At 39.2% G+C, this 23,457-nt stretch overlaps 1 protein-coding gene across 1 annotated transcript in view; it reads right to left on the bottom strand.

Annotated features, from left to right (window-relative positions):
• Window positions 1-11,400, bottom strand: part of slc2a15a (solute carrier family 2 member 15a) — a gene marked incomplete at both ends in the record, with an annotated part of 31,576 nt that extends 20,176 nt beyond the window's left edge. Inside the window, 4 exons of the mRNA XM_079168305.1 lie at window positions 165-289; window positions 3,286-3,446; window positions 7,269-7,367; window positions 11,356-11,400. Coding sequence (XP_079024431.1) covers window positions 165-289; window positions 3,286-3,446; window positions 7,269-7,367; window positions 11,356-11,400 — 430 coding nt within the window. The remainder of the gene's footprint in view (window positions 1-164; window positions 290-3,285; window positions 3,447-7,268; window positions 7,368-11,355) is intronic.
• Between the last annotated feature and the right edge of the window lie 12,057 nt (window positions 11,401-23,457).

The following is a 23,457-nucleotide window of genomic DNA, read 5'->3' as shown; positions in this document are numbered from 1 at the left end:
TGGCCATTAGAAAAAATGCAAGATTGAGACACTTCCATATTGGCTTCACTCTTAAGAACCAGAGGTCGTCGCTTGGGGTGTCCACATACATTTGGCTGCATAGTGTACATGTCCCAGTGGATACAGACGTGTATGTGAATGTGTGTGTGTGTGTGTTTGTGTACCTGAGTGAATCCCTGTGATGAAGCGGCCAACGATGACCATCTCGGGTGACCCACAAATCCTGCTGAAGCCCATAAGTGAGCCGGCAATAAACACCAGCACTGTTGTTTTTACCACCGTGCCTTTCCTTAAAGTACACACACACACACACAAGCAGTAGGCAGACATTATGAATATACATAAAAGCATATGACCCAGAGGTTTATGAAACAGTGAGGACGGCAGCAGTATGTGGTCGATAGCAGTAACCCCCCCTCTCGCCTGATATACACACACAGTCATAATGATGGACATGTATGCATGTATAAATCCCGATTAGCCGTAAAACGCTAACACAGCCCACAAGGTTGGTGATAAACCGTGATTAACCATAAAACACTGCTGTGTGAAGAAACTGATCGGCCTGTAAATGGGATTATAAATTGCCTGCTTTTCATTTACATGTAGATGTCCACTGAAGTTCCATGGAACAGTGGAGGCGGATGGAGCTTTCAGATGATTCACACTGAAATATAAGCAAACTTTCCTTTGCACTTTGAGGACTGGCACACTTCGGAAGGGCAGAGGGGGACGAGGCGACACTGTGCTCTCTGAAGGACAACGGGACACCGGGGGACAGGGTTACCAACAGCTTTGAATACAGAGGACAGAGGCATGATTGGTATAAGGCCCTGATCTTGTGCCTTTACTGCCGGTGTTTGGGTGTCTCTGGGGGCCTTATTTCCTAAACTTGTGTTATCTCATTTATTTCAATTATGTATATGAAACACTACGGTACCCTGCTAATCTGTGTCATTTTCTCAATTTTCAAAAAGACTCACTGTGACCGTGCGTTAACGGTGAGTGTTCAGGTGTTCGTGTTGGTGTCAGCACCAGATGCTGCTGAGTGTCTCTCAGGCTGGCATTGCCAATTGGCCACTATCCACCCCCATTGGTTGGGCGGTCTATGGGGGGTTATTGGGTAAGGTGTCAGGACAATGCAAATCCAAATACAGCTCTGCGGGCTAAAACTAGCCTGAATAGTGAGAGTTAAAAAACACAAAACTACATCTTCATTTACATGCATACTTTGAGCAGATTGTCGTTACTGCTTCGCTATTCTTTGTGATTAGGTGCATAATTTGGACAACGCTTAGGACACCGGAACACACCTCATGCTACCGGGGCTGTGTCCGGTAAACCGGGACGTCTGGTCACCCTATCCTTACCTCAATCTGGTTGTTCACAGTGATGTTAATCCGAGTGGCTTCATCAATTAAGATTTGATTGATGAAAATGGCCTTATGAAAGTCCCCACATAGCTTGCGAGCAGAGATGGGCAGTATTTCTATTACTTGTATTTGAAATACGTATTTCAATTACTTTTGAGTATTTTGTAATTTGTATTTGATAGGGCCGATTCAAAATCTAACGTAATTTGTAACAAAATACTTTAGAGTGGAGTAATTTTGTATTTAAAATACTCAAAATACTTTCTCCACGAATCAAAAAACAGTCCAGAGTTCAGTCTTTAGATCTTCAGGTTCAGCTGATTGTCTGTCAAGTTAAATATTGTATCTGAGTGTGACAGATGTCAATTAGCTTGATGTGTAACTTATGTCTGGGTCTGGCTACATAGCCTATTATTGTATATACATGGTGATGGTTATAATATCAAGCTAGCGATCGATGCTAACATGCTAATGACGCTAGCGCATGCTGTCTAGGCTAGTGCATAGCCAGTGTTTAGCAAGTTAACTTATCAGTGGAGTAGCTAGCTATAGGAAGAGGGAGATTGGGAGCTTGTATGTCATATGTGATGAATATTTTCTTGTTGATACAAAGCCAACGTTTATGGGCTGTTAAGTCCCATTAATAAAAATATATATATACATAATGTTGTCTTTCAATAGCTTTGCTTAGTTACACTGACATTCTGTGACTGTCTTCCTTTTTGTGGGGTTCACCAGAGCTTTGTGTACATTATATAGCCCAAACCTGAATGCTCTGCTATACCACATTGTGAGAAAACAGAAAATCTAGAAAAAAGTATTTCTTATATTTTAAATACAAAATACATGTATTTTGTTACATTTTCTGGCACCAGTATTTTGTATTTTGTATTTTCTTGTAATACATTTATTTGGGGGTATTTTGTATTTTGTATCAAAATACATTTTGATGTATTTTTGCCCATCTCTGCTTGCGAGTTGTTTAATGTTTGTTGGTGACTCAACATTTGGGCATATATATGATTACTGTAAACCTACCCGCTAAGCAAGTGGGTTTGTGCTGTGAAATGGTGTAATGAGTAATTTTAGGAGGGGCTGTTGTGTAGGTGAGGCACTCTCCATAGTGCTGAAACTGAGCGGAGGAGATCGAAAGACGGAACCGGTAACAGTTAGCCTGCTTGCTTTTTTTGTGGTCGTAAATAGAACTTGTGGCTCCGATTGCATTTTATCCTCCATTGGATAAAATGGAATTGGAGAACGGAAAAATAAGGGAGAAAGAGAGGGAGAAAGAGAGGGAGAAAGAAATTCACAGCTGTTTGCATGCGCCTCCCCCTGCTGATTTAGAGTGATTTTTGCGAATGCGCTGATACATAAATGTAGATAAATAATGCTTTGTTTGTGATGACAATTTAGTTTGAACGGCTATAGCACAGGTGTCCATTTTTTTAAGCGTTCTGTGACTTTTTCTCTCCCCCTGACCTGCCGGAAATCCCCCGTCAGATTCTCATGAGCACGCACACGATGACTCTCACAAACACACTCAATATAATCTGCTCTGAGGCCAGTTATATCACTGGCACAGAATCCATTCCCCAGTCTAAAATATGTTATTTTAGATTTTTCTCGACAACCATCTGGCGACGCTCAGAAATGACCTCGGGACCCCCAAGCTTGAGAACCACTGCTCCAGGCCAAACAGGCAAAGTTAAGTTGCTTTGAATTAAGGACTCAATTTGTGTCATGTAAGACTAGAAGGGCTCCTGTGCTTTAAGAAGACAAAGAGAGTACTCTTTTTTAAATTATCATTACCCTATGTGTTGAATTTTGTATTACTTAGTTTATAATCTAATAATAAAGGAAACAAACCATGACTGGTGTAGAACTGGTCTAGAATCTGGAATCTTCTCCTTACCTGCCAAAGCGAGAGACCAGCATGCCCACGATGACAGAGCCCAGCAGACCTCCAATTGCGAAGACAGACACGGTGAGAGAGTACATGAGGGTTAGGGTCTCCCCACTGAGTCCTGTTCCATTACGACTCAGTGCAGTCTTATTGTAGAAGTCCTTTATGTACTGAGAGGTAAAGGGATGGCAGAGACAGGAAGTAGGGGAGGTCAGGAGTGGAAGGTGGTGTGAAAGGTGGCAGAAATAATGATAACCGTCATCGTTCATGTGTGAATGAAAGATGAATTAATAATAATCAATAATTTAGTTTCACCTGTTTTATATATACATCCCATCTGTTTTTGATCATCATTTTATTGGCCATATTTGTAATTCTGGACCATCTATTTTGGTTCTTACACATATTAAGAGTTAAAACACTTTCAACAACACTTCCGTTAGCAGTCTCTAGAATGTTCTTATATGCTTTTTCAATGGTTCAACCAGACTGACAACTGAAAGAGGCAAAGATCACAGTTGAATAAGAATTGAGAAATAAACAGGAACAACTTCCTATTTCAGTGTGCCAGTGCTAGCAAGCATATAACAAGCTGGAATTAACAGGCAATGTATTGATTTAGAAAAGCTCTTCTTCAAACTTCACAATATAAATAGAAAGTTAGTCTACTACGCGGCAGAGCCACTTTCCGGCTTGGACCAGAGCGGAGCGCGCTGGTGCGCCTCCGTCCCACGTGACTATATCCTGCCGGCTTTTTCTGCCACTCGGAGTAGGAGCGGCTTTCTCTCTCTCTCTCTCGGATTCGGAGGTGAGAGAGAGAAGGAACTATTCGCCCCTAGTGGCGCCTGGCTGCCTCAGCACTTGGATATTCTGTGTGTTTTTTGTTTATTCCTGCCTGAGAGTATTAAAGAAACCTGGGTTTAGAAAGAACTCTGCTGTCCTGTGTCTGTGTTTGGGTCAGTGTACACACCACATCATAACAGACGGCTGCATATGCAATTGTAAAATATGTGTATCTCTGCTTAGCTCATTCCGCCACCTACTACTGGTAAAATTAACTACGAACTTAATCCTCATAGATGGGCTATTAACTATACAGTCAATTCTACCTATTCGAGCCAAACAGAGGGCATTCCTTCCTGGTAAGACAGGAAACCATGTTTTATCATGTGGCCAAGATAGCCTTTTTTGAGAGACCAGTACTAACACACCCTCTTTATCTCTTTCTATTTTTTTCAATTGCATATTTTCAGCTTCAATCAAATCCCAAAGTCTTTTTTTGACCTCAGCCTCCTAATCAGTTTACCATGTGAAGGCACGGGGTAGTGGACTAGCATCAATAGCCCCAACTGCAGGAGGAAGACACGTGCAACTAGAAGCTTTTATGCATGCGACTTGCTCTCTGTCTAAAGACAAAGACATCAGAAGGGCTCTTTTATTCCAAGGTAAAGTATAACCAGACACATTTTAGTTTCAGCAAAACTTTTGGATATTAGTAGTGATGTGAGAGAAAAGGTATATCCCCAATAGTAGGATGACAAAATAGTAGGTACATTACTGAATTAGATTGGTATTCTGCTTCCAAAAACAGCATTAGAAAAACATAAGTGCTATTTGATGTCAAGGGTAAAATTGTTGCAAATATGCCCTTGTAAATGCTTACATTTAGGCCTACCAATATTTAAATAGCATTATTAGCATTGCCAGCTGTTTAGCTGTTTAGCTGATATAATCATATGTAAAACACATGCAAATAGACAAAAAAAAAGCTAATTATGAAAACATCTTCACCAATAACACAGAGCTGCAGATAGAGAAAAACACAAACAAATACAAAACCATGCTGCAAATATAAACACACAACTAAGTACAGAAACACAATGCAAAAAGAGAAAACACGATCAAATACGGAAAAACACTGCAAATAGAGAAAACAGATAGATGCTGACACATTTTAGTAATTATGTCTGCGTTCCAATACCCATATGACCATTCTATTTAGTGATTGAAATTAATTAATCATTGTTTAACTTTATTCTAATAGCAAGTGGTGCAGTACATATCATATCTATCATATCATGTCTTAGGTTAGTTAACCCTTTTCTCTGAACAAAGAGAAGCCACCACTTATCCTCAGTGACTGGGCCAGGAACCGCATTCCTCAAAGTCCTGTATTTCATGCAGTCCCCATTCATCACAAGCATCCCCGTCCTACACACACACACACGCACACGTACTATCACCATCAACTACTCACACACTCTGTCTGTGTCCAGCAAACACATACAAGTACACTTTGTCAGACATACAGTAAACACACACACACACACACACACACACACACAAAGACAATAAGCATAGACCATGGACATATAAAGAGAACTGGATACAGCATTGAAGGCGGGTCCCCATTCATTTCTATGACAATTGCTCAGTAGCGCATGAAGCGAAAAAGTTGGACGTTCCAAGAGTAAAATTTAGACAAAATCTCACAGATCTTCAAGCTATCGTCCATATCCATGAGCCAATGAAGCAAGTGAACTAGAGCTTCTTTTTAACCTGTCTCCAAGCCCTCAGTCACGAGGGCTCATTCACATGAACGGAGGAAGAAAAATATCTCTGAATTCAGCTTTTGGTGCAAAGTCAAATTCTTATTTACAATGACGGCCTGGCAAAAGTCTCTTGAACAGGGTAGGGGCTTAAAGACGTCAAATCAAAAGTGAAAAAGACAGCATAACACATCCAAACATTTCCAACACACCCATTACTGGCATACAGTCAGAACAAGAATTACATCTGACAACAAGCATTATTTGAAGACATGCAGACTGTCACACCAGCATTGGGCAGTAGCATCAGGCAATACAACCACAGAAGAAGCAAAAGTGTTCGTACTGGGAATTTGATCTACCTCCAAAAAACAGACGTCCCTTTCTCAATTTAAGTCTATGGGATGGTCTTTTTGGGTCCAATGGCATCACATGACGGATCAGAGCGGTGTAGTTTCATGGTTTAGCCACTATGTAAAATTTGCTTCAAAGCCCGGCGCTCTTCCTGGGGGTTTGGCATAGACTGATACAAAACTCCCAACTATCACCACACAATCACATGCACACAGAATAAGTTTCTCTCCATTCTCCTTGACTTATGGGTGTCTCGCAAAACATTGTGGCATAATATAATCATGTAAAACATTTGGCAAGACATTTTGAGTGTGCCTGGTCCTTGGTGCGCATCCTATATCCTAAGCTTGCTGTTAGGATAGATTTACTCTATGTGGCTTTTATTTTGTGAAGCAAAAACAGTGTTTATTTTGAAAAAAAGCTATATCCCGAGTTTCCTATTAACATACAGTAAGAGTTGGGGGCTCCATTCTGAACTTTCTGTTATTGAGAATACTTTCTCGGACCAAATATTGAAAGTCATATCAAAAAATCTATTTTACCATGAGTGGTACAACAACGCACTTACTCAATTCAAGCGTACAAATCTTGACATTGAATATTTATGATTAAATAAGCAACAATATTTGTTAGATATCATGTATTTACTCTTAATACAGCGAGACAGTCATCTGGCATCATAAGGAAAAAAACACACATAGGTCATCTCATTTGGATCCAGTTGCTAACTTCTGATAGGTGCATGGAGTAAATGGACTTCACCATTTTCCAACTGAGCTCTGCCCACTTCCAACCAGGGCAGAAAAGATGTCAAATAACCAAATTATGGCAGAACATTGTAGAGTGACAGAATTCAGAAAATTGGTTTTCAGCATCTTTTAAATATCAGAAATGAACGGCAGCATTCATAACACGTTCTTTGGAAATTGGGTGTTTCTAGGAAATGGTAATAATGACCGATAAGAGCATTCTTTTCTAGTCATGTTTTATTCTTTGTTATTTTAATGGAGATCTGCATATAAATTAAGGTCATAGTATTTGTGTGTGTGCATGTGTGTGTGTGTGTGAGTGTGTGCACATGCGTCTTACCACAGCAGGGGAGTTGACCACAGCCAGGTTGTAGCCATAAAGCATGGAGCTCCCGAAGGAGGTAAGGAACGCCACCGCCAACAAGGAGCCAGTCAGTTGCTGTAGACAGCAGGACACAGACATGTGTTAGGGAAGTTTTATCCAGAGAGTGGTGGGGTAAGTGAGTCCTACTTTTAGGATTAGGAGTAAAGGCATTTATTGAACTTTACTAAATAAGGAAATGACACCTATCTAGAGCTCTAGATGTGTCCTAACCAGTCAGGACTTGCTAGGAGAAGTAGGCGCTTATAAGATGTTCATTGAGCACAATAAGCTTAAGAAAATATAACGTTTCAGCAGAAATGTAATAATGTTTGGTCGGAAAAAGTGATTGCAGTCTCTCCACAGTGAGGCAAATTCCCGCCCCTTCCGGTTGACCACCGTGGGATCTTATTTTGGAAAAAATATCGTCGTCAAGAGAGACAAATAATTATTTTAAACCATTTTAATTGAAATAATTGAAATAAATAATTAGAATGACTACAAAAGTCGCATAAGTGCCATTTCCAGCTGAAGTTAAGATGCCTGTGTGTTTGCACCAGGACAACGGGTCTTTTGCTTCCCAGCTGATAAAAAAGAGTCGCTGGATAAAATACATAATTGTAGGTGATAAGAGCACATTGCGAGAGACGAGTAGAAGACAAAAAGTAGTTCACTGATCTGTTTCACACAAAATCTAAATGACCCTCCGACAAATCTATGACAAACATGTGACATGAGATGTGCCTAATGATCTTATAAATTGACGAGCATCATATGCGTAATTCACGGCACCATTAAAACTGTTGGGGAAAAATCTAAATGACTAATTATTATGCATTTAATAATTAGTCAATGTTTAACATTTAACATAGGCTCATGTCCTTTGTAAGTGTTTAAGGCCTGTGTCCTTGTCTGTGACACCAGGCGTCTTCAGCAGCTGTTTGGTCAATCAGGTATTATCAGCTGGTTCTGCCTAGTGAAGCCAATGCAGAAGTGTCTTAAAACTTGCATTATCTCTACTGACCAGCAGGGGTGCTCATCCATTTGTAAAAAGTAGTCTGATTGTATGGAAGTCTATTAGAAAATGACTACTTCTCACTTGATTTATTAACTCAGTAAATATTGTAAACATGACTTTATGGTCTCAGTCGCTAGTTTCAAGTGTTCTTCAATACAGCACGATGCTCATTTAGTACATTATGTTGCTACATTATGTAGCTGTTGCTACCAGAGCCGTATATGTTGTCTCTACGTCACTCCTCCGCATTTCAAATATGGTAATTTCTGTCTTCTTGGTGCGAAAAAAACAACATGGCGAGGGCTGTAATCCAAGATGGTTGAATTGGTTGTATACAGTTCTTAAAATAATGTGCATAGTCATTCCTTTCATGGGAAACATGCTATATTCAGTCATTCATTTATTTATTTTTATTACAATTACTAATGGCTGAGTAACAATGACGAGACATGCTCATAATATATTGGCCGATAACCATATATGGGGACCGATATGTGTGCGTCCCTGAGCATAGTGTAAGCTCAGCTGTTAGCTGTTGGCAACAAGCTTCACATTGATTGGCTCATTCACAGCTGCAAATAATGTTCAGTTCTCTGATGAGAAACTTCTCAGCTACCATGTTTGTTCTTATAGACATGTTTTAGGAGAAAATGTCAGTTGTTCCTAAACAACGAAGGTATTAATTAGGAATGAAGCTCATCTAAAATGTTCTTGTTTGCATTGTTCACATTCCTCTCTGCAGCCAAGTCAAAGGGCATGGCCGGCAGCCAATTCTGAGAGAGCTGAAAGTCAGAACCTTTTTGCTTACAGTGTGACCTGTATCTAAGTCACGAAAAGAAAAGTCAAGCTAAACTTCAAAATATCAATGTAGAAACTATGACGAAAGAGCCTGCATTTGGAAGAATATGTGAATAATGCCTGGAAATGTGATGTCAGCTAGAGAAAGACTTGCACAAATATTGCAATCTATAACCAAGTGGGACATGGCATGAAAGTGACAAAAATGTTGTGGACAGCAATATGAAGGATGAGATTTATCTGAATAAATAAATGTAAATGGGTTACATGTACGTTATTGTCTTTGGAAAAATCGCACTCACTTCTCTCCTTATGTTACATACACACAAACACATATGTGTGAATATCAGAATTTCTGAACCTGTCATGGTGCAACGCATCCTCATACAACAGTATGATATCTCATAAAAAACTATTCCTTAATTTTCGTGTTTTTTTTACGAAAGCCTTGACGTGTCCATTTCCTGCTTGTTAACATAGACTGTATATAAGAAGTGGACGTAGTCATCGTGACTTCACCCTTGGTTTGTGGACGGCCGTTATGAAGTCTCAAGTTCAGCAATTTCGCCGTCGCCATCTTGGAATACGGCCGTCGTCATGTTGTTGTTTTTTTTGCAACCAATGAACAGAAGTTACCATATTCGGAATGCAGAGGAGTGACGTAGGGACGCCATATACGGCTCTGGTAGCGGCAGAGACCTTTCAATCACAGTAAGCCTGCCCTAAAGCATACTCCGCTTTATGGTCTATATGACTCTAAAAGGAACATCATTTACTAAATGAACATCATGCTGTATCAAGACTTGAAACTTAGTGATTGAGACCATAAACTCATGTTTACAATGTTTACTGAGGTAATAAATCAAGTGAGAAGTAGGATAATTTGATCATAGACTTCTATACAATCAGAATTTTTGCAATCGGTGGTCTGTAGAGAAAATGCAAGTCTTAAGACACTTCCACATTGGCTTCACGCCTCCTTGTTACATGCGTACTTTCTTTTTAGATATATTACCAGCTTCACAAGAATCTTAGTTAGGTTTAGGCAACAAAATGAATTCATTAGGTTTAGGAAAAGATTGTGAAATACTTAGTTACAAACAGCGATCTCCTGGCTGGTAACACTGACACACATACATAGAACCCTAGCCCAGAAATGCACCCATAACACCGGTTGTACTGTTTAGTACAACCGGCGCTAAACCGGTTTCAGTACAACCGGTTTAGTGCCAGTTGTAATGAAATGATACAGTCTAACGCTGTGGTGGCCAAACTCTGGCCCCAAGATCATTTTCAAATGAATTAAACAAAATAAACTACAATATGGGTTGAGCATATTTGTAATAAACTGCACAGTATGTACATTGCAAATCCTTGTTTAAATACTACATTTCAACTAAATTCAGTGACATTTTCTGTATCTTAACCTCTTCGCACGGAAACCAATGTTTTCGTATTTCTGGCTATTCTGTTTATAAATCCGAATATTAGGCATGTAGATTTATATTATACATTTGTACTTACATAGTCATTTTTTAAGAGGGCTATTTGGCCATGAATAGAAACCGATATTTGGCAATTGCTGCCTGTTTTAACTTTTCTTATTTACAGATTCATACATTACAGCATATTTTAGGTGGACACATAGGCCATTAACTGTATTGGAGTTTAGAAGTGTTACATGAATTAAAATTGTATTTAAGAGCTGCAGATACATGAATACCTATTGTAATGTATGGGCACACCAGTACATTTCTGTAATGTCAAACGTTAAATCATTTTGATAGAAAATGACTTTTCGAATGGCACATTTCCATAGTTTTCTGGTCCAGAAACACAGATTTTCTTGCAGTGTAGTTGGTTGAAAACTAATATTGTTTAGAACCTTGACTCATTTTGTTTTTCTGTATATGACTCACAATCAAAACAGTGTTCACCCAACAACTTTAGACAGTTTTGAAGAATTTTGCCTTTGACTTTTTGTTTGAGACCAAAATTCAACAGTTTTTACAGTGATAGTACATTTTATGATTTTAGTACATTTTATGTCTGGTGGTCTTCATTGAATCTCATAAAGTCTTATTGAGTGCAGCCACTGATCCTATACATACCAAGTATGCAGTCAAAGTTTGTAAGTAGGTAGTAAATGCTATTAGCTGCTGGGTCTCTGTGTCTAAAACAATAGGGATCAGTCAGCTGACGGCCCTGGCTCTGGATCTGACCCAAGTCATGCAGGCGGTCTGAACTTACCGATGTGATTTTCCCAGACGTTGGAATTAAAACTTCCTCAGCCATTTAGGAAATCTGTCCTCCAGACCCAAACGGTAAATAGCAGAAGGGCTTCTTTCTACAATGCAGAGGATTTCATGGCTGCAGTAGCGAGCCTGGTCAAAGCGGTCGTGCCAGTTCACGTGCAGTGTGCCAGGCCTCTCCTCCACCCAGCAGCAATCCACAGGCCCCGATAACAAGACCACACAGTGTCATCACATGACGGAGGGCAGCGTGACAGACCGAGAGAAAAGCCTGCTGGAAGCAATTAACTCTAAGTGAATTTACAAAGAAGGAGAGAGGAGAGGAGAGGAGAGGAGAAGGGAGGAGAGGAGAATGGAGCAGAAGAGAGGAGAGGATGATACGAGGAGAGGAGGAAACAAGGGAAGGAAACGAGAGGGGAGGGAGGGGAGAGGAGAGCAAAGGAGAAGGGAGGGAAGGAGAGAATAAGAGAGAACAGGAGAGGAAATGAGATATACCAAGAGGAGGAGAAGACAGGAGGGAAAGCAACAAGAGGAAGGTGGGGAGGAGAGGAAGAGAAGAGACGAGTGCAAGGAAACAAGAGGAGAAAACGAGAGGAGAACAGCATTGGTCTTTTAAGTTTACTTTTCATATCACACTTTGACTTCCTTACCAGTGTTATTGCGAAATTTAGCAATGTAAAGGATACCACTGAAAGGATAAGGATACCACTGATTATTTTGGTTTCAGTTGAGAGAAGTAAGGCAGTGTTTTCACAATCACCCGCCGAGCATTACACATTTGTTAATCCTATGATTTTACAGCCACTGCTGCAGCATGAAAGGCTGGTTTTGTTCATAAAATCCTGCCCTTTGGCACTAACATCCCTGCTATTAACCTACAAATGCATTGTATGTTATTACAGAACTATGAATTTGTAAATATCACAAGGGGATACAAGCACTATCGGGTAATTCGATTCAGATTTTCTCATGTGAAATGTAAATTAACTTTTTGGTGAACATAAGACCAGGAGATCTATGGTTGTGGTGCGTCAAAGACCGACGCTTTGCCATGCCCCTCGGTGTCTGGTACTGACGCACAAGGCAACCTTTAGCATCTTTATGAAACGTGATTGGCTTTCAACTGACTCCATTGTAAACCCATCTGTGTCATTGACATAAGCTTTATTTAATCAGGGAAAACAAATTGAGTACAAAGCTGGTGCCCTGCAGATGCATAATCAAAATCTCCCAAAGAAATGATAATTTGAATGTTAAACAACAAAAACTATTAAATCAACCCTAAATCAATCAACAATACAAAAACAAGACAAAAAACAGTAGAGCAAGTACATTCCACAGGGACGAAGTAGACACCTTCAAAAGAAGCTTTAACTGTTCAAGGGGTATTAATGTGTCTAACTTAAGGGAGTCCTGAAGTGTATTCCATCTACGAGGATCCAAGTTAATGTATTCCTGTGAACGAGTTGGTATCACATATTTCTGAGTTTAAAAAGCGATGATTTAGGATGGCTTTGTAAATAAAACAGAGACAGTGTGGTTCCCTTCATGAGGTAAGTGATTTCCACCCTACTTTCTCACAGAGGTTACAATGATGGGTTCTAAAACGGTCACCTGTTATAAATCTAAGAGAAGTATGATCCACAGCATCAATGGGCTTGAGGGTATGGGCAGCAGCATACATGTGAATCACATCTGCATAGTCAAGTACTGATACAAAATACTGCCTTTACAATCTGCATCCGACACTGTATATTTCTATAAAATAAACTTAATTAAGATTTAGACTTCTTGGTTAGTTCTTCAATCTGAATTTTAAAAGACAACTTTGTATTTAACCAGATACCCATGTACTTATAACATGGGACTTTTTGTATTAGAGCTCCATTTATTATACTGATGTACTGTAACTTCTGGTGAATATCATGTAATCAGTCTTATGTGGTTTCAGTAAAAGCCTAAGTTGAGGATTCAGGGCTTTTGAATAGCCACAAAATCAGGATTTCAATTTTACAAAGCTTTGTCAATAGAGGGCAGTGATAAGTAAATAAATGTGTCGTCATCATAATAATGAATAGAGCTGTTCACTAATCAATGAACCCAGGTCCTTCATGTATAATGTAAACAGGGTAGGACCTAGTATTTAGCCTTGAGCCACCCCTTTTGTAACTTCAACTATTGCTTGAGCTTTGTCAGTAAGATAACTGTGAAACCAGTGCATTGTGTCTCAACCAATTACCTAAGTCTGTCCAAAAGAAGAGTATGATCCACTTTGTCAAATGCCTAAGTCAAATCACTGAATAGAGCAATACAACACTCCTTCTTATCCAGAGATGATATCATGTACTACTTTACATGCTGCTATCAAAATGCTATGTCAAGGTCTGAAGCCAGGCCGATGGGAGTTAAAAATGCAATGCTCAGATCGAAAGTGACGCATTAGAATATTGTTTAGCTGATGAGTTTTTGGCTAAACATGGTGATTTGGAGATTGAGCAGTAGTTATTTGGTTTGCTGGTGTCACTGCCTTTATGCAGAGGCAGTACACGGGGCTGCTTTCCACACAATATTTGTCAAACACATTTCTTCTTTTCCAAGACAAGGACAAAATCTAAAAGATTACGCTTGGGTATAGAGAGAGCCTGACTATGATTTAGTATCTTAATTGTTTGTACAGAATTTTGCAGGATTACTACTGCAATCAGACAGGTTATCATGTTAACAAAATAACATGACTTGGCACTTCTAATTGCCCTGACATTTGTTTCTCAATTGTAGAAATATCTGCTATTCCTCAGAGACTTGGAGCTTCGTGGGTAGGAGTGGAGGTGGGCACGGTGGGCAGATTATGGCATGTGATGCTACACCACTGAGTCACATGATGTTAACATCCGTAGCTAACGTTATGTTATATATATTTAAAGCCAAACCATGAGGTATTTTCTTACCCTAATTGCTTTCGTTGTCTTAACCTAACCACCACTGTTTCCACGTTAACCATGCATGGTTTATTTATCGTTTTTATTGTTCAGTGCCTTAGAATAGATTGTATTGAGTGTTTGTGAGAGTGAAAGTGTGGGTGCACATGAGCTTCTGAAGAGGGAATTCCGGCGGGTCAGGGGGAGAGAGAAAGTCACAGAACACATCCAAAATCCACAATGTGTGGAGCACATTAGACAAGGCCTTGGTGCAAACTGCTCAAACTTAACTAAACTAAACTGTCACAAACTATAAATATCTATCAATCAGAGCATTCATAAAAGCTGTTCATGGAGGTATCTCTATCCCGTTGAACGCCATGGTTGGTGTGATGCTCAAGCATATAAGGTCTATGGAACGGGTTACTATCGAAGTAATTCATTGATTGATGATTCATTAGTCAATGTGTTAGTGACTGGCAGCATGAGTTTGTTGCTTGCTACCTGTGTGCAAGCCCCGTCCGTGGCATACTTGTGTAAAATTGTTTCTGCTGTAAGTGCCTAAAAAGAACTAAACGGCACTATAAAAAATCTTAACCATGCTTTAGTGGTGATGCACTTTTTATTGCAGATTAAACGTCTGCACTGCTTCACCTCACTACTTTAATGCCACGTCAAATAAAGTGAGAGCAGCCTTGATTTTTACTCTGATGGATTACAAAATTGAGGCAAGTTTCAACAGTCTGCCATTTGAATGGAAATCAGTGGCTGCCTGGAATGACAGTAAAAGTACATTAAAATATCAAAAACAATACAGCATGTATTTCAAAATGATCAGTATACATAATCAGTACATCATTTGTAGTTGGAGTGTAAATTCACCCCCAGGTTTGAGACTAATATATACTTTCTTGATATGGTCAGTTCCTCCAAAAATCAGGATTTGTGACCATCTGTGAGTTATACCTTTACATATCACAATGTTTTGTATTTATTGATGCATTAAGCAGCACTTTGATGTTGTGACTGATTATGGTGAAGCAAATTTGAACTGTTTTACTGCACTGATTGGTAGTTAAATTCATTGTATACATGTAGTTATCATGATTCACATACTGGTTATATGATTCTGAATATTGATTTTCAAAGCAGCTAGGTACGCAGATACATATAGTGGATTAAAAAGTACAACGTTTCCCTCTGGAATGTAGTGGAGTACATATATTAAGTATCGTTCAAGGAAAATAATGACTTGGGATTTGTAGTTATATACAGTAGTACTATACTAATCTCAAGATCTAACTTTCTCCATGCCAAAATATCAGTCTTGACAGTCTCTGACGGTATGGAAAAACATATGGAGTAACATTAACTGATGTTATCACTTCCAGTCTACCAGGTCCAGGGATCATGGGTGAGCATGTGTGTGTGGCGACCTCACTTGTCCTTTATTCCACATCCTCTTCTCTCCCATGAGTTTAGCTCCAGGTTAATCATTAGTAGTAGACAGACTGAATTGAAAGCAGTGTGACTTATATTAGGCTAACACAAGCACACCGTGGTCATCCATCGTACCAACTTTCATTGAGCCCGGCTTGTTCTTAATCAATTTGAGCTGGGAGACAACGAGCTGGCTGCTAAAAAGAAGCATATATTTTTAACAACATCAGTAAACCAAGTTAAATAGTAGTCAAACATAAACAGATGCAATTGTGTTAAGCCAGTGCCACCAAGGCTCTTCCTCCCAGAGAGAGCGGCTGCCAACTGGAGAGTGTATTTAAAGGCAGAGCCACACCGGCACAGGTGTGGCTCATCCAGCTGACGAGCCTCCGATCAGCACCTGTAACAAACGAAACACAACAGGGCACCTAGTGTATGATAGGAGGAGGGTCGTCACAGTTTAAAGTTCTAAGACCCGCACTAAAGCATACTCTGCTTTATGGTCTATTTCACTCTAAATGTACCATAATAATCCACAATAGGATAAAAAGAGTTACATAGAATATCTTCGCATGATGATAACTATTCGCTTTTATTTTTTACTTTCGGTTTTCAGTTTCAGTCAATCATGTTTCGTGTCAAGTTAGCACGACCCATTGAGTCACAATGGCCAGATTTATTGGACATAACACCAGGTTGAAATAAACATAGTAGCAATATTACAGTGTAGAAATACAGTCATGCATTAGACATTTTACTTAATTAAAAGTACAAAAGCATTAGCATCAAAATATACTTAGAGGTCTAACATTTAAAGTAATCATTATGCACAATGGCCCATTTCAGAATAATGTATGTCATATTGTAATTATTGATGCATTTACGTGTTAACCATTGTAATGTTGCTGCTAATGAATGTAGGGCTAATTTGTATTGCTCCATTTACTGAGTAGTTTTAATATTTATTTTAACTGGGATCAATTAAGTCTCAACTCGTTAACCTATGATAAATAATAATGTATTTGTCTTATTTAGTTTTATTTTGCGTCATAAATCTGAATCTGCAAAGTAACCAGTAACTAAATGTATCAAATGTATGTAGTTGAGTTAAAAGTACAATATTTGCTGATGAAATGAATATTTATAACGAGAACATTTCGCAAGAAATTTTGACAGTGTGGCTTCTACTGCCCGAAGACGTCGCAATATACACAGACGTCGCAATATACACACACGCCGATGTTACCGGTAGTGTCGTTCAGGTTCAATTGAGATAGTGCTACTCTCTTTTCTGGATTTTAGATTCATACTCTTGGATTGACAGTCCACAAATGGCTCCCGTCATTTCTGTACTGGACATATACATCTTTCACGCTCCCATCATTTCTGTATTTGAGATAAATACATTTGTTTGAGAAGCCTTTGGAAATGATGGGAGCGTTAGTTCCCATCATTTCTGTACGAACCTCATTCTGAGCTTCATGTTAAGATACAGTTAATCTATGGGGCTTTTATTTTGAAAGGGTGGGACTGGGTGGGTGAGAGAGGGGGAGAGGAGACATATTCATAATGTTTGACACAAACACAGAGGTTATTAAATGGCAGGCTTCATCACAAGTATTCCAGTTAGGATTCACTCTGTGGGGCTTTTATTTTGAAAGAGTGAGTGAGTGAGTGAGTGAGACAGACAGAGAGCCTGTGTGCGTGTGTAACTGGTTGCCATGGTGTTAGAGGCAGACTGATTAAGAAACGTTACAGTAAACAGTGATTTTGAACAAAACTCCTGCCTCCTTTTAACAAAAAGCAGGAGTCTGAGTGCCAAAATATGGATACCGTGAGAAAGATAAGACTCTGGCGAACGCGCTGATGTGTTTTTTATGTTTGTGGTGTTAAAAATGTGAGCTCCAGAGCAATATACAAAAGTGGTACCATCTGCTTTCTTTGAGAAATGAGTGGTCAGATTTAACATTGGTCTCTATGGAGCAGAAAGTTGGTTTTCCTGTCAATTAAGGTCTGTAGTGCAAAATGTGTAAATGTGTTGGATTCCACAGTCATTTCTCTAGTCCAGCACACGATTAGCTAACTTTTTTGCAAAAAATAATGCATGAAGAGTGAAAATTGTGGGACTCAGCAATTTTTTTGAAGAAATCACAGAATATTTTCCTGCTCCGCTCCACTCTGAGTATTATGCCCTCACTCTAGCCCTTAACGAGCTGCGCAATACACACCCATTATAAAATCTGAAATGGACCCAAAATGTTCGTGAAACTTAATCTGTGACTTCATGAAAACTGTGCTAGCTATCAAAATGTCCATTTGGCTCAATAACCTCCAGCGTTTTGTCTACGTTTTAAACTTTAAATCATGTTTCTACGTTAAAGTATGGCTTGTCAATATGGGTCCAAAGTTCAGTGTTTTTTTTGCTCTCTTCACGCCGAAACCCCATTCAAGTCAATGGGGCGATTTTGCTCCGTTTTTCGGGATTTTCGGGAAAACCGCTGGGCGAATCTCTTATAAAAGTCATAGCACACCATTCCCGATCGGGCCGCACGTTTGGATATACTTTTCGCGCCGGTGTTGGCAACGCTGTTGGCAATGCTGTGTGAGGAGAAGCGTGCCAAACTTTTCTGGAGAATTCTGGATTATTAAGCCCGCAGGATTACAGTCAGTGTGCTTTGGCACAGGCAGTTTTACTGCCTTTGTGCCACAAAGCCACACTGAATTATAAAGCAGCAGAAAATGTAAATACTGTAAGTTAAGTTCAAGTGTCTCAAAATTGTACTCAAGTACAGTACTTGAGTAAATGTACTTTCCACCGCTGGTATCATTGCATCTTGAAACCGAGAGCAAAAAGTGCACCTACTCATGTTTCTGTACTTGTCTTTTGTCCATATACAGGGTTGGATAGATTTTAAAGCTTATACAGTAAAATGAAAAATCATATATATATATATAAATATATTATAGATTGCTACACAGCTGAATGTCAAACTATAGACCAGCCGAGACTATCAATTAAAGAAAAGTGTGTAGCATTTTCGGGGATCTATTGGGAGAAATGGGTTGTCATATTACAACAAAAGAGTTGCTCCTCATTTTTTTGTGCGTTTTCATACGAGAATCGAGCAACACATGTCAATTTCCACTCGTTACATGGATATAGTCTTTTCAAAATAAACTTCTGTCGCAACAACAAATAACCTAGTTAGGTTTAGGCAACAAAACATGAATTTTATTGAAAACGTGACCTTTCTAACAACTTTTAGCTCAGTAAACATTGGAAACATGACTTTATGGTCTCCATCTCTAGTTTCACGTCTTCTTCAATACAGCATGATGTTCATTAAGTAAATTATGGTCCATTTAGAGTGAAATAGACCATAAAGTAGAGCAGTGTGTTTTCAGTTCATGATTGTACTTATAGCTCCACCCTTTCGTGTTGATTCTGATTCCAAAAAAACAATATGGAGGCTTTAAAACATAAGCCCAGAAACCAATGGGTGACATTACAGTGACTTTGTTCACTTTTTATGTACAGTCTATGCTACATATGGAGCAGGTCCTCTTCACTGAGTGAGTCACCATGTTTCTACAGTAGCCCAGAATGGACAAACCAAGCACTGCATCTAGATAGGGACATTCATGCTTTTGTGGTGGGGGGTTTCCGTCAGTTTTCCTACAGTTTCGGTTGGTTGCAGACTGCCACCTCACCGCTAGATGGCACCAAATCCTACACACTGACCATTTAAAATATCAAATTGTTGACTTACTATCTAATAATGTTACCCTAAAGTTGTGGCTTATTATCTCATCATTTTGACATAGTAAATCAAAATCTCTCAGAACTTAACATACCATGAGAAGTGACCTGGATGAGGTCTTCAATATCTGCTTTTATGAATTTTATAGCTGCTATTGTTTCATTGATTTTTCTTGTTGCATGTGTTCTGTTTATTAGAAATGTTTCTTTCTTATCTTGAGTGTTATGAAATATTTATATGGTTTTATTATAGATACCAGTCCTTAAGCCATTCCGTTTTCCATTCCTCATTAGTTCATTCCTTTTCTTAATCTTATTTTCCTCTTCTCTGTTTCTTTTAACTCACCCCCCAAATTAATGTCCCTCCCTGCTGCCTGAATGTCCACTGGAGGGGCTTTCTAACTGAGTTGTCTCTCCTGTCACACACACACACACACACACACACACACACACACACACACACAGTATGACAACCGTAAGTGTGCTAAGGTTGAATCATGTAGGCCCCCTGGTGGCCATGTTGTTGACCTGTATGACAGGGAGGCTGGAGGAACTCACTGTAATGAAGACAGCTGGTGGGGCTGTGGAGAGCAGCCTCACATCCATCACACTCACACTGCTAAATAAGACCTGTGCAAGAGGATAGAATAGTAGTAGTAGCAGGGGTAATAACAATAGTAGTCGTGCTTAGAGTACTAGAAAGTATGAATGAATTTTAATTATATCGAACCTTTCATGCACAGAATTCAGCACAAGCAACAAAAACGACCAAAATACAAGTTTTAAAACCATATACATCAAGGAGGAGAGGACATTTTTTTCTATTTTCCAAAAATTACAATATATCATAAAAGAAACCGACAGCTGCTAGGCCATATCAAAAAGATTGTTGAAATTTAAAACTGTCCCGAGTCAGAAAATATTTAACGGCAGAGTGTTGAATTTTTGGGGTGTAGCAGCTTATAGTAGCATCACCAAAAGGTTTTTGTGGTAACCTTGGGAACAGTTAAAGGAGCATCTGTGGAGGATCTGAGGGCTCGTAGATGATTATAAAATGATATCTCTAGTATAAAAGGGAAGTTAAATTATTTCTCATTTTAGTTTTTGTTAAAAACCAGAATTCAAAACCAACAGCATTCTGGACAGTCTGTAGCTTTGCAATGGCTGCTCTTGGTAAGCAAACGTTACAGTAGTCAAGAAACAAAAGTATGAACAATCTTTTCTGCAGCCTGCTGAATCAGTAGAGGTCACAACTTTGCTCATTGTGCAAATAATAAAAGGCAGTGTTGGTCAATGTATTTCAATGAGCTTTAAAGTTGAGGTCAGAAACTAAAATGACACTGATGTTTATTACTTTTTGTCCCAGTTAAGCAAAAACCTTTTTGGGGTAGTTGGTAGTAGTGTTTATTGTAAATTGCTTGTATTATCAAATAGTAGTGCCAGTAGTCAGTGGTGGAAAGTAAGCACCTTAGCCATGCTTAAGCACAATTTTGAGATACTTGTACTTCAATATTTCCAGTTTATGCTACTTTACAGTTCAGAGGGTTTCCAGTTTTTCTGTGTTTTTTCTCCTCATTAGCTTGTGACCTCTTTAAAACTAAAAGCGGTTCGTAGTTGTGGCCCCTTGTTATGTTTTCTATGAATTGTTATCAGTTGCATCACCTTTTCCCCTCTGTTTCATTTAAACAACAGTTTGAGACCCAAAGAGATCAAATTCTTTACAAAACAAAGCAAAAACTTTGTGGTGCAGAAGTTAGTTTTTCTCTCTCACTGCCCCATTAATCATCTCAAATGTCCGATTGGTCTTGCGGTCCTTTGGAGAGGCGACCCCAGTACCGGTAGTAGCAGAAGTACGAGTGATAATGCCATGATGAGCTCATTTCAATGCTATGTTTAGGTGTTGTATTCCACTCGCTCCGCTCCATGCCCTCACCCCCTCTCCTCCCTCACCCACTTGCTGTTCCATTGGCTGACGCTCTCCCAGCGGGTTGCCAGCGAGTCGCCAGGGGGAGGGGCTCGAAGATGGATTACCCGGCGCCATATTGGCCATCAGGACCAATCAGCGGCAAGGCAGGAAATGGATGGCTCTCATTTGTTCTCATTATTATCGTAACAGCTATAATGCTCAGACAGACAAGCGCGCGCCGCTCGCTGTCACCACCGTGAAAAGCTCCCATTAGTTATGCTGGGAGACAGCCTGCAAGTGTGTGTGTGTGCTTGTTTTAATCAGGAGGCTCCCAGGCCTCTCAGTGCAGTGATATAGCATCTCATTATTCCTGCAGTACCGAGAGTCAGAGCGAAAGAGCACTCTGCAAATCTGTTTGTAGATGCTTCACAGAGAGACTGTCGTGTCAAGATGGTAAATTTAGCGGTATACCCATACAGTCTATGGGTATACCTCAAAATTTGCAAAACTTTGAATGGTTAAGGTTAGGATAGGTTGTTAGGCAGCAAGTTTCGCAAGGATTTTCCAAATTTTCGTAAAATGATGGGTCACCATCTAGACACCAGGTCTGGCCAGAGCCAGGAAGACGCACACAGATCGGGAGACTTGAGAAAAGCTGACTCATGCACTTAGTCAGCCTATAGGTCAACATTCTGAAACAGTTTCATCACAAGACCTGTATGGACATAAGGAGCCCATACAGGTCTTGTATTAAAGTTAAATCCAGCCTAAGCCTGATGGAATATGTGATACAGTTTGATTGAGTGCATATTTACTGTATTGATATCACACTGGTGGTAGTAGGGACCTCAAGTGTCAGTAAAGAGTTTAAGTTCCTCATGATGGTCTAATTGCTATTACTGAGACTTCATACCAGATTTTGTTTTCTAAAGAAGTGAAACCTAAAAGGCTCAGAGGTCAATTTTAGATTGTGATAAAGAACCAATAAAAGTAGAAAACAAGAACTAGTCAAGGCAAGTCAATTTTAATATACATCTCAATAATACATATCACAAATTTGTCCTCAGACTCTCGATTCAGAACAAGAAAAACTCCCCCCAAAAAACCTTTAACCAGGAAAAATAGAGGGATCCTTCTCCCTGGACGGACAGACAGGAAATAGATGTTGTGTGTAGACAGAGATGGGCAGTATTTATATTACTTGTATTTGAAATACGTATTTCAATTACTTTTGAGTATTTTGTAATTTGTATTTGATAGGGCCGATTAAAAATCTAACGTAATTTGTAACAAAATACTTTAGAGTGGAGTAATTTTGTATTTAAAATACTCAAAATACTTTCTCCACGAATCAAAAAACAGTTCACGAGCTCAGTCTTCATATCTTCAAGTTCAACAGATTGTCTGTCAAGTTAAATATTGTATCTGAGTGTGACAGATGTCAACTAGCTTGATGTATACTTTATGTCTGGGTCTGGCTACATAGCCTATTGTATATACATGGTGATGGTTATAATATCAAGCTAGCGATCAATCAATGCTAACATGCTGATGACGCTAGCATGCTGTCTAGGCTAGTGCATAGCCAGTGTTTAGCAAGTTAACTTATCAGTGGAGTAGCTAGCTATAGGAAGAGGGAGATTGGGAGCTTGTATGTCATATGTGATGAATATTTTCTTGTTGATACAAAGCCAACGTTTATGGGCTGTTAAGTCCCATTAATAAAAAAAAATATATATATATATACATAATCAAGTTGTTGTCTTTCAATAGCTTTGCTTAGTTACATTGACATTCTGTGACTGTTCTTCCTTTTTGTGGGGTTCACCAGAGCTTTGTGTACATTATATAAACCTGAATGCTCTGCTATACCACATTGTGAGAAAACAGAAAATCTAGAAAAAAGTATTTCCTATATTTTAAATACAAAATACATGTATTTTGTTACATTTTCTGGCACCAGTATTTTGTATTTTGTTGTAATACATTTATTTGGGGGTATTTTGTATCAAAATACATTTTTGATGTATTTTTGCCCATCTCTGTGTGTAGAGAATAGACCAACATAATACAATT

This window comes from Pholis gunnellus (genome assembly GCF_910591455.1).
Source record: "Pholis gunnellus genome assembly, chromosome: 11".
In the NCBI taxonomy this organism is placed as follows: domain Eukaryota; kingdom Metazoa; phylum Chordata; class Actinopteri; order Perciformes; family Pholidae; genus Pholis; species Pholis gunnellus.
This window is presented reverse-complemented; position numbering and strand designations above follow the sequence as displayed.